The sequence below is a fragment of the Cicer arietinum genome, chromosome 5, assembly GCF_000331145.2.
Source record: "Cicer arietinum cultivar CDC Frontier isolate Library 1 chromosome 5, Cicar.CDCFrontier_v2.0, whole genome shotgun sequence".
Lineage (NCBI taxonomy): Eukaryota > Viridiplantae > Streptophyta > Magnoliopsida > Fabales > Fabaceae > Cicer > Cicer arietinum.
In genome coordinates this window covers 77,189,708-77,201,976 of record NC_021164.2, presented here as the reverse complement: position 1 = coordinate 77,201,976, position 12,269 = coordinate 77,189,708, and the positions used below count along the sequence as shown (strand labels likewise).

General features: G+C 28.5%; 2 protein-coding genes across 2 annotated transcripts in view; both read left to right on the top strand.

Moving 5' to 3' along the window:
• LOC101510059 (protein EXPRESSION OF TERPENOIDS 1-like) overlaps positions 1–1,332 on the top strand; it is a 1,617-nt gene extending 285 nt beyond the window's left edge. Inside the window, exons 2-3 of the mRNA XM_073368867.1 lie at positions 5–229; positions 802–1,332. Of these exons, the coding sequence (XP_073224968.1) occupies positions 5–229; positions 802–1,139 (563 nt within the window). The 3' untranslated portion in view covers positions 1,140–1,332. The remainder of the gene's footprint in view (positions 1–4; positions 230–801) is intronic.
• Positions 1,333–6,186: 4,854 nt separating this feature from the next.
• LOC101514593 (V-type proton ATPase subunit a2-like) lies at positions 6,187–11,637 on the top strand. Its single transcript, XM_073368400.1, has 18 exons — positions 6,187–6,489; positions 6,654–6,698; positions 6,952–7,074; positions 7,159–7,266; positions 7,477–7,587; positions 7,674–7,847; positions 8,106–8,243; positions 8,394–8,501; positions 8,662–8,769; positions 8,873–9,021; positions 9,439–9,592; positions 9,682–9,842; positions 9,935–10,141; positions 10,218–10,401; positions 10,494–10,577; positions 10,662–10,855; positions 10,943–11,002; positions 11,083–11,637. Exons 1-18 carry the CDS (start codon positions 6,346–6,348, stop codon positions 11,288–11,290), a joined length of 2,460 nt encoding a protein of 819 aa, XP_073224501.1. The 5' UTR covers positions 6,187–6,345; the 3' UTR covers positions 11,291–11,637.
• Positions 11,638–12,269: the final 632 nt, after the last annotated feature.

Sequence of the window (12,269 nt, the reverse complement as noted above, 5' to 3'; positions counted from 1 at the left end):
AAAGAGTGTATACATCTAAGATGTAGGACTTGTTGTAAGAGTCGAGGGTTTCAGTGTCAAACACATGTCAAGAGCACTTGGGTTCCTGCAGCTAAACGTCGTGAACGACAACATCATCTCTCTGCGTTGCAACAATTTCGTGGAGATGGAGACAATCCTAAACGACATAGAGATAATCATGCTGCACCTTCTCTAATTCCATCCCTTCCTCCACCTATCCCTGCCACAGGTTATTTATTATTCATCTCATCTCTATATACCACTACTCCTACTATAACATTCACACACAAAATATGCATACATATATAGGATTAGGATATTATTTCATTTTTCAATACTTACAAAAAACAATAATAACTTTTTTTTTTGTATATGAATGACTATACCTTATAACCAGTCCATATCATTAATTTGAATGTGAAAAATGGAATCCCACTAGCTAGGATCCATATCACCCATCATAATTTGTTATTGTTTTTTATGTCTCTCACTTTCTTCTTTTCCATATTCCATCACTGTTTTTAAGTAAAACTGACGAATTCATGAAATTATTGGTTTAGACTTTAGATAATGCTATTTTTCTTTTTATTAATTTATTGAAATTCAGGCTTATCAATATATCTAGCTAGCTTAATTTCACGAATAAATAATAATATTTTTCAATATAATGAATATTATTTTAGTTGATGATCATTACTTAGGGTTGATTCATATAGATAATGGTATACAAAATTAACGAGGTTCATGCATATATAGGTTTATTTAGAATATATATTTTGTTGATGGATGATAATTACTTAGGGTTGGAGGTGGGACAATTTCCAGCAGAGGTGAGCTCATCAGTAGTGTTTAGGTGTGTGAGAGTGAGGTCATTGGACGGTCCAGATGAACAATGCGCATATCAAACGGCTGTGAACATAGGAGGACATGTATTCAAAGGAATTCTATATGATCAAGGCCCTCCTTCAAGTACTACTGCACCTATTGATCATCATGGTTCTTCCAGTGAACCTCGCCACCAACTTCATTTCTTAACAGCTCCAATTGCAACTACCGGTAACCCATTCGACCCTTCAATTTACTCCGCTCCACTAAATGCTCCTTTCATGCCTCGTAGTACACAATTTTTCCACCCCTAAGATCAATATCCCTAACTATATGTATTTCAATCATGAATATGATTATGGTTGTTCTAAGGTACATCCATCTTAACATAATTAAGCTGATGTAGCTAGAAGGAAAAGCTGTATAATAAGTTATTATGATTTATGACAATGAATTAATGAGGGGACAAGTATGTATGTTTTTTGTGTTACCAAATGTCAATTCAGATTTTTCATGCTTGTTTTTTACGTTTTCCTTGCCACAGCCAGTGTGTGGATATGTATGCAACTATATATGCATTATCATGATCATGCATTGTTTAAGTTTTGTTTTGTTGGCTGATTTGATGTCATTTTAGATTTGATGTTATTTTAGTAATGTTCTTTTTCCGGTTTAATGTTGAGTAAGCTTTCAGCTGGTTAGTGGTTATATGAACTATGGCTAGGTTTGGAAGAATTAATGTGTAGGATAAAAACTAGACATCTTCAACAAAATATGGGTGTTAATTAGTATAATTTTCTCAAGGTGAGACTACCTAACATGTATTTGAAAAATTGTTGGTAAAAATTAAAATGAACTACATATAAGATAGTATGCCTACAATTCACGAGATCAATTCTATTCTCTAATAAAATTAATAATTATTTAATTACTAATGTTAGATATTTTTTTTAATAAAAAATCTGCTACAACTTAGACCTAAGAATTGAACTCTAAACCTTTTGCATGTAATTCTTTTAATGTCTCTAACCAAACTATTAAATTACTTTCTAGAACTAGTAAAATATATATGTCCAATTGAAGATAACTTATCCACAATTTTCAAAAAAATGGAATTTTGTATTTTCAAAGAAATTTTAGTTTTTTATTTTGAAACTCCATCACCATGTTTCTAAGTATACACTCAACGGATAAAACCAATAGATATGACTCAACTCAGTTTCTATACCTTTTTACTTCTCTTTTGATCTAACTTCTGCATATAATTATATATTACGTATAAATGGAGAATTGCAACTAGCATTTACACCAACTACTTCTCTGAAAAAACAACAAAATTTAGCCATTGGAATAGACATCCATGATCCGCGGATGTCACTTCCATATGCTTGAGTTGGAAAAGTAGTTTTCTTTGGTTCATAGTAATGTTTAATGCTTCTAAAAGTATGTGCATATATGTAGTATCTATAAGTATATGTACTGTCCTCAATTATATAGGTTAAGGTACATACCATATGATAGGGCTAATAATACTTTCATAGATTGCTTCTTTTAGTGCATAAGGAAGATTCAGAAACTCTACCGAAAATTTCCCTTGATTTGTAATAACTGGCCCATTACATGTGCTACACAACCTTCAACTGATTGAGACATACCATATCTCTTTCTCTTTCTTCCATGCTTTTGTTTTGTATTAGTATTTGTTTATGTGGTTAGTTAATATGGATCATTATTGGAAAAAGTTTTATATTGTGACTTTATCGCAATTAATCGTAGCGATAATTTTAGAATAATTTTGTTAAAAATTAAATATGTTTAATAATTTAATTGATGCTGTAAAAATTATTTATTATATATATAAATTAATCCTTTCTATATTAGTTATAACCTCTATTTTCAATTTTCATATATCCCTTCTCAATTTTATCTTTCATCTTGTTTATAGTTAGAAATTTGGTTTCAAAATAAAATTGAATTAATGTTTTTTTTTAACCGGCAAATCAATTACAAAAGAAGAAACAAGCGTGAGTGATAAACAAATAACAAGAGAGATAAAAACAAACATAAATAGGAGCACAACAATTCCCAACTAAATAAAAGAAAAAAAACTAAAACTATAATTATATTAATGCTCAATAACTTACATACCTTCTTTCATAGCTAGCTAGTATCAAGGAATTTTGCTTATTGAAAAAAAAATGTATTAAATTAAAATTTTATTTTTATTCTTCTGCAATACGATCAAAATTCATGATCATTATATATATATATATATTTTATTTTTTATTTTTATGGTAAATGACATTAAAGGAAATATAAGAAGTACTCCAAATACTTTACAAAAATGTCAATTAACAACTTTGTAAATACATCAAAGGGTTAAATATGTGAATTACGAAAAATAAGATTAGTGTTCTTGCAACATTTACTGATAAACCATATCCGTGAGAAGAGTTTGATGTTGTAAAGGTAGAACTCAAATTTGCAACACCTGCATTGAAAATAACTTGGCTCCTTAAACTCCAAATGACCCATGTGGTAGCAATTCAAGTTAACACTCTTCTTGTTTTTGAAATGTTTTTATTGAAATCATTGTAAAAAACTTTGATGTGTTTCCGCCCCAAACTTTGTAGCCAATGGCAGCTGTATTTTTAAAGGCATATGAACCGAAGGTAGAAGTTGACTGGATTTTAATTCATAATACTTTTTGGAGGACATATGCAGACAAGCAATAGAAAAAGAGTTGAATCTATAATTGTAGCCCAAAGTCTAGTCACTTCTGTTTGCCACATGTATCGAGAGAATAGAAAGAAAGAGAAAAGAAAACAAGGAAAAAAGCTAGTTTTAGAAAGGAAATTTTCTTTTTCACACACCATCTACCCAATATACATTTTGAAACAGGAACAGATAGAAAAGTTAATGTTATAAATGCGATAATATTAATAATATAATAGAAAGAAAGGGATACAAAAAATAAAGTATTAAATGTGTGTTGAAAAATTTAAAATGTATAAATATAAGTGTGCTGATGTTGTAAAGAAATTGAATGTAATGTTTAACTTTAAGAAAGCAAGCGATGCCATCTCGATAAATAAATGTGGGTGACTGAAAGATTCAATTGTTGAGTAACATTAACACAACTTTTCCATTTTTTTATGTGACAAAGAACAAGAATTTTGGAAAGTAAAAAGTTTAGGCATATTGTCATATTTAATATTTGAAAATATTAAAAAACATCAAATTTATTGAAGTTGACGTGAAATATAAACAAAAATTAAATTAAAAATATATATTTAATTTAAATTTTAAATTAAATATATTAATTTAATTTAAATTTTAAATTAAATATATTAATTTTTAAAACGTAAAAAATATTTTTTATAGGTGATTATATGATGTTAATTACCGTTTAATCACATGTTTTTTTTTCAAATAATGTATTTTTTTTTTATTTTCAACAATTATTCATACAAAATAAATAGTATTATGTTTGTATAAATTTTATTAATTTTGTTTTTTCTCAGAAAACATGTTAAATATTACTATAATTAACTCACCTCTCTCAAAATATATCTATCACTTTTTATCAATTTTTGAAACAAATATATAGAATACAAAAATTTAAAGTATAATTTTGTCAATGTTTTTCCTCTTTACGATACAAAAATTGTATATTACTTATCTTGATTAATTGGAAAAGTAAAATATATTTATAAAAAATAGATGTCCCAATTTTTTAGGAAAATAAATACAATGAACCCAGGTTATGAAATTATATTTTTCATTTTTCTAATTTGAAATATAATTTTTTTTTTGTTGCTGAAATACAACGTATTTATCTTTTTGACATATCTTAGTATATATATACTTTTACATATATAAAGGGGTTATTAGTATATTGCACGATCATAATATATATTTATTGTAATTGTAATATAAATTTTTAAATATTCTTATCATATATTGTTCTTTTTGTTGTTATTCTCTATACCTAATAGAGATTGTCTTTTTGGATTAACAGAGCCAAAATTTAATAATATTGTGGTAAGCCAACAATAGTAGGATGCATGGGTACGCAAAATATATGGTTAATTGAATTATAATGATAAATTAAATTATATTGTATAAAAAGAACTTAATTAATTATAAATAGTTGATGAATTGCATCACATATTTAAAATAAATCAGTTAATTAAAATTTATTTATAAAAAATTATCAAAATTTTTTATCTTGAATTTTTTTTTATCAAGAAAACATTTATATCTATTTTTCTTTAAAAAAAATCAAAAACCTTTTTCTCGAAAAAAATTAAATTTTTTTATTAAAATTCATTTTTCCAAAAAACTTGTTCGAAATTGATTTTAACTTAAACCTTATTCAAAATATTAAATTGATTTATATTTATAAAATAGATTCAAACCGATTAAGAACTGCATTAAATTTGATTCGAAAATGATTTTCAAAAATTGAACTTAACGATTAATGTAATTCAATTCTATACAGTTTTTATACCATAAACACTCCTATACTATAATAGAATGTCCCTGGCCCGAAGAATCTTTTCTGATGTCTTTAATTTAATTGAGAACTCCAAGTGTAATTTTTGTATTATGTTTTCTCTATATTTTTTGTTTTGAAATATATTAAGGGTGTATTCAACCAATTAGTTAACAAGGACAATAGTAATAAGCAACCGAAAACTATTGCAATTTGCAATCCACTGTATATTAACTTTAAATAAATGAACTATTTAATTTTTGGTGTATATTTTGCAAACAAATTTTTTTAGAAAAAAAATTCTTATATAAAATGACAAATATTTTTAAAAAACATGTGTAATTCAACCTTATCCATACAAAATAAATGTTATTACACTAGTGTGTGTATAAACACATGTTGCAAGTTTTCTTGTAATAAAATCGTGCAACGTAGGAACTAGGAAGTGAGAGAATATGATCCACTTTATCACAATTTCTCCTTAGAGATTATAGATATCTGTTTAGTACAATGGTAAAAATTGCTCCCTAACTTCATCATGTAATATTATGAATAATGGAATAAGGGCAGCATATAAGATATGCCCAAGAGTTAGCTTCAAAATTCACATGCAAATAAAAAAAATTATAGTTTAAAGTATAATTATGTCGATTTATTTCCTGTTTATGAATAAAAAATTACATTATACTTATCTTGAAATCATTATACTAACAAATCCCTTTTGAAATTAATAATATTACAATTATAATAAACATAACACAACCCTCTAATTTTTATTGTTATTATTAAATATGAATTTAAAAATATTATTAAATTATTTATAAATGTGTGCATGAGTATTATTCGGAAAAGAAGCATTTTGTACCGCGAGATGGAAGTAAAGGCAATATTTGATCTACATGTAGTGATCGTAATTAAACTCTTTTTTTTTTTCTTCTATAATTAAGCACGCATTCATCTATTGACATGATGCATTCATCACTAATTCATTCATTTCGTGCTTGTGCATTTTGAAAATCAAGATGGGAAATGAACGTTATTGTTTTCCCACAATGGATCTGCTACGTTCAGAGCCTATGCAACTTGTTCAATTGATCATTCCAATTGAATCAGCTCATCGATCCATCTCTTACATTGGTGATCTCGCTCTCTTTCAATTCAAAGATGTATATCTCCTTACCATAGTTTTAAATACCAACCGTGGTTGCGGTTACGCCTTAAACTTTATATTTCAGGCTATCACATTTTCAATTATATTGTGATATTCTTCATTTGTTTTAATGTTATTCGTAACATACATTGATAAATCACGTTTAATTTGATTATGTAGCTTAATGAAGACAAAAGTCCATTCCAACGAACTTATGCTTCTCAGGTGCCTATCACATTTCTTTCTGCGTAGTTGCGTTTATGTTGAATTTTCAAGAGGTTGAAACTCTTCAATGGAAATTGATTGTGTTTTTTGACTGAACTAAAGAATAATTTCACGCTTCTTTTTTAATTTCCATTTGGAAATTTCACTAAGCTATATTAAGATCATGATCAAATTGGTACTAGCATATTCTAATATGTTATGATTTACATAATTAATTGATTTACTAGATTGAATTGAAAAACATACCATTTAGGTTAAAAGATGTGGAGAAATGGCTCGTACATTACGGTTATTTAAGGAACAAATGATGAAGGCAGGTATATCACCTTCAACACGGTCAACAAGAGATGATGGTCTTGATCTGGAATACTTGGAGGTTGTTATTACTTTGATTTTTTTATCGTAAATTCTTGTGGCAAAGAATGTAGTAACATGTAACAAAAGTTTACTTCATGGTTAGGTTAAACTAGCAGAACTTGAAGCTGAGCTACTTGAGATGAATGCAAATAATGAGAAGTTGCAACATACTTACAATGAGCTTATTGAGTATAAACTTGTTCTAGAGAAGGTATAGTTATTAAAGTTCACCATTTGTTGACCTTAATTGAAAGTGTAATTTATTCAAGGGGTCTTATATTATGATTTTTTGTCGCATTGTTGGCCTTAGGTTTGTGTGATGTATCTAATTGTATAGCTTGTTTTTCTCCTCTAATGGGCTGTAGTCTTGCAAAAGAAATTGTATTAAAATTTGTATGCATTTTTTGTTTTATCATTTCAGGTTGGAGAGTTTTTCCCTTCAGCACAAAATAATGCTGTAGCTCGCCAAAGAGAGCTTCAAGTGCAACCAATTGTTGAAGGGTCTATTGACAGCCCATTATTAATGGAACAAGTATAAAATGCAACTTTGTAGGTTATGTTCATCAATTTTGTTCCATGTTTCATGTTGAGGGTTCTTAACAACTTTATGATTTGTAGGAGACAACATCATATCCAGTAAAACAAATTAAACTAGGGTATATAAGTGGTCTTGTTTCAAGGGAAAAATCAATTCCTTTTGAAAGAGTTTTATTTCGTGCTACAAGGGGAAATGTATATCTGAAACAGACTGTGGTTGAACATCCTATTTTAGATCCTTTGTCAGGAGAAAAGGTTAGTTATTCTAAATTCCAAAATTGAAATCTTTAACTATTTTTACTATTGCAGAAATTCAAATTTACATTTACACTAGGCCATTGCACTTCCCCTTTTATCATTTGCCATTGAATAACTATATAATTTAGGAAATAAGTGAATATTTTGCTTTGAAATATTTTTATTTATAATAATTCATTTGAATCTGAATATTTACTTTTCTGTTCTTATCAGTCACCAATACTTTCTGAATCTGTTTAACTTACCTTTTTACAGGTTCACAAAAATGTATTTGTTATATTTTATTCTGGAGAGAGAGTTAAAAGTAAAATTCTCAAAATTTGCGATGCTTTTGGAGCAAATCGTTATCCTTTTTCAGATGACTTGGGTAAACAATTTCAGATGTTGACAGAGGTATACAAAATGTTATTTTGGGTTTGCGCTTATTTTTCAATTGATGTTAATTAAATGCTTTAGATTGTTGCATCTCAAGGATTTTTTTCCGTATACACGATACTAACAATGATAATAACAACTGCATATTTTTAATTATGAAATTGCTAGGTATCAGGAAGACTTGGAGAATTAAAGGCAACTATTGATGCAGGTTTGCTTCACCGGAGCACTTTGTTGCAGACAATTGGATATCAATTTGAGCAGTGGAACCTTCTGGTTTGTTTGACAGTTTTGATTTAGTATTTTTAACTTATTGCTAAACCACATGCGTACTTTATATGATATATATATTTCTCTTTTTTAGTTTTGCTTCTAAGTTTGTGCAATTAATCTTTACTCTAAACTGACATTTTGTTTCTTAAATTTGAATCAATAGTTAAAGAAGGAAAAATCCATTTATCACACTCTAAATATGCTAAGCATTAATGTGACAAAGAAATGTCTCCTTGCAGAAGGTTGGTGTCCTGTTTTTGCAACAAATCAGGTTTGTCCTTCAATTGTGAATTGAATTTTGTATAAGATGTGTTTAAATCTATATGGATTATAATTTATATTGGCTAACTAACTAATTTGAATTCAACATACAGATTCAAAAAGTATTATTGCGGGCAACTATGGACTGTAACTCTCAAGTTGAGTCAATATTTCAGGTTTTACAGACAAAGGAATTACCACCCACTTATTTTTGCACAAATAAGTTTACTTCTTCATTTCAAGAAATTGTAGATGCCTATGGGTAAGTTACATAGTATTTAGCATGTTTATATGATACTTCCATTTTTTCATGTTATATATGTCCATATGCAAGATAATGTTTTGCATGCTATATAATGTATAGTAGTAGTAATACATGACCATTCTATTTTTTATGCTATAGTACATATATTTTTTTACTCTTATATTGTTAAAGTATTATAAAATACAATTATCATGTCATAAAAAGCCTAACGTTTTAGCCTTTTTAAGATGTTTGTATTGTGCCCCCATACATGAAGGGTATAAAACTGTTGTTGCACTCTTTTTCCTCGTACAAGTAAACTAGTTAGCAGTATCACTGAATTTTATATTCTATTACCACAAGTTTCATTGTTGCATGTTGATGTAAGGTTTGTAAGTCTGAAGCTAAAAAAAATAAATTGTCGAAACTTCATAGAATTGCCAAGTACCAGGAAGCAAATCCCGGTGTATACACAATCATCACATTTCCATTCCTTTTTGCTGTAATGTTTGGTGATTGGGGTCATGGCATATGCTTATTACTAGCGACTTTGTATTTCATAATCAACGAGAAAAAGTTTTCTTGTCAGGTACTTAACCCATAGTATTTTATATTCACTCTGAATGTTTTCTTGTTTATTGTGTCAACATTAGTTTTATTTTAAGTTGTTAATTGTAGAAACTTGGAGACATATTAGAAATGGTTTTCGGTGGAAGATATATTATTATGATGATGGCACTCTTCTCAATCTACACTGGATTGATATATAATGAATTTTTCTCCATTCCATTTGAATTATTTGGACCAACTGCCTATGGATGTCGTGATCCTTCATGCAGGTGATTATAACTCAATTTATTCAACATATTAATGTTTTCTTATGATAATTGGCCATATTATATATGTGTGTCATTTATTTTTACTTTTACAGGGATGCAACTACAATAGGTTTGATAAAAATGCGTGACACTTACCCATTTGGTGTGGATCCTAAATGGCATGGTACTCGGAGCGAACTCCCATTTCTCAACTCTTTAAAAATGAAGATGTCAATTCTATTGGGAGTATCCCAGATGAACCTTGGAATCGTCCTGAGTTACTATAATGCGAAATATTTTGAAAACAGCATAAATACTTGGTAACACCACATGTAACTTTAGTTGAATTTGGTTATGTTTTTCATCTTCTTATTTGATTTACCTATGTTTCTTCAGGTACCAGTTTGTTCCCCAAATGATATTCTTGAACAGCCTATTTGGATACCTTTCACTTCTCATAATTGTAAAATGGTGCTGTGGATCACAAGCTGACTTGTATCATGTGATGATATACATGTTTCTAAGTCCAACTGATGATTTGGGTGAAAACCAGCTCTTTGTTGGCCAACAGTTTCTTCAAGTAAGAAATTTCAAATTTAATTTGAAAACACAAAAGTTTAGTGATACTCAATAGATGACACATCTAAACTATATACTCTTTATTGATGTTAGATTACATTACTACTTTTGGCACTCATTGCTGTACCATGGATGTTAATACCAAAGCCATTTCTCCTGAAGAAACAACATGAAGAAGTATACTCTAAACAATTATTTTATGTTTGTTTTTATTAGTTCTTATTAAACACCATTCTAAATTTTATTACCCTGTTTCCTCAGAGACATCGGGGTCAATCTTACTCTTTGCTCTATAGCGGGGATGATCCTCTAGAATCAAAGTCACATGGTATTCATCATAACCATGAGGAGTTTGAATTTAGCGAGGTTTTTGTCCACCAACTTATACATACAATAGAATTTGTGCTTGGAGCTGTGTCTAATACGGCTTCATACCTTCGCTTATGGGCCCTCAGGTAAAAAGTTTTTTATATCACTTTTTGATACAATATTATGGATGTGTCTTAAAGTTATGTTTTTCTTTGGTTTTTGGTCTTTTTTAGCCTAGCTCATTCAGAGTTGTCAAGCGTTTTCTATGACAAAGTTCTACTACTTGCTTGGGGGTAAGTGCTTGTAATTATGTAAGTGGCAGGTACTTTATATAATTGTATTAAAAATCATGTATTTTGTGTGATTGATGCAGGTATAACAACACCATTGTTCTCATTGTTGGTGTTATTGTTTTTATATGTGCAACTGTTGGTGTCTTACTAGTAATGGAAAGTCTAAGTGCTTTCTTACATGCTTTGAGACTTCACTGGGTTGAGTTCCAGAACAAATTTTATGAGGGGGATGGTTACAAGTTCTTCCCATTTTCATTTACATCCCTTGCTGATGAAGATGGTTTGTAGTTGCTAAAGAATACCAAGCAATGTTTATAGATGAAAATATCAATTTTGCCTCAAGAACCTACCATGTATTTGAAGCTAGATATCCCAACATGATACCGATTGTAGTTACATAGATCATGTAAATTTATGTTGTCAATTGTCTATTAAAATAATTGAACTCAAACAGTTGACCTGTCTTTCCTATTTGTTGGTCATTATAGCCCAATCCCTGCACATTAGGAAGAAAGTAAGAGGATGTTCTCCATTGGTATTTTTTATAGGCAACTACAAACTGAAGTGTAAGTAGTTTATTAAGGTATTAAATGTATAGCAAGCACTTGTCCATAGTAATTTTTTTAAAAGTGTAATATGCTTCAAAAGATTCAAATTTATTATCATGAAATGCTAAATAACAAAAAACTCCTCTTAATACACCCTCCATTCAACTCATTATAATAAAATGTTTTTTGAGGAAATAATCGATTCTTTTCTTAAAAAGTAATATTTTTGCTTACCAAAAAATGCTAAATCCATTGAAAAAGGAAATATTAAGTGGGAAGAGTTTTTTTTTTTCTTTATTATTGTTATTATTATTATATTATTATTATTATTATTATTATTATTTTGGTTCAAATGAGAGTTTATTATTACATTCCATAAAATTGCTCAATTCAATAGTAAATTGATGACCGGAAAAGAAAAATAGAGATAAAATGAGTGTGAAAATTTGAGATGTATGTATCATTGTTGTAACTTTTAAAGAAAAAATCAACATGTTAACCATTGAAATTTTAAAACTATGTCAATTTAGGCTTTTAAATTTGTAAAATAATAATTTAGTTTTTTAAATTAAAGAACTAAATTTAGTTTCCACACCAAAATATTTGGTTAAAAAACATCTATCAAAACTAATAAAAACAAGCATAGAATCTTCAAGTTTGTAGTTTTATATTTAAAAAAATGATTAAATTGATTGCATAATTTAATTTATTTTAAGAGA

Coding starts and splice junctions, on each gene's coding strand:
- LOC101514593 (XM_073368400.1), top strand. CDS start 6,346: ATGGGAAATGAACGTTATTGTTTTCCCACAATGGATCTGCTACGTTCA. Junction 6,490..6,653: donor CTCTCTTTCAATTCAAAGAT/GTATATCTCCTT, acceptor TTGATTATGTAG/CTTAATGAAGACAAAAGTCC. Junction 10,578..10,661: donor TGAAGAAACAACATGAAGAA/GTATACTCTAAA, acceptor CTGTTTCCTCAG/AGACATCGGGGTCAATCTTA.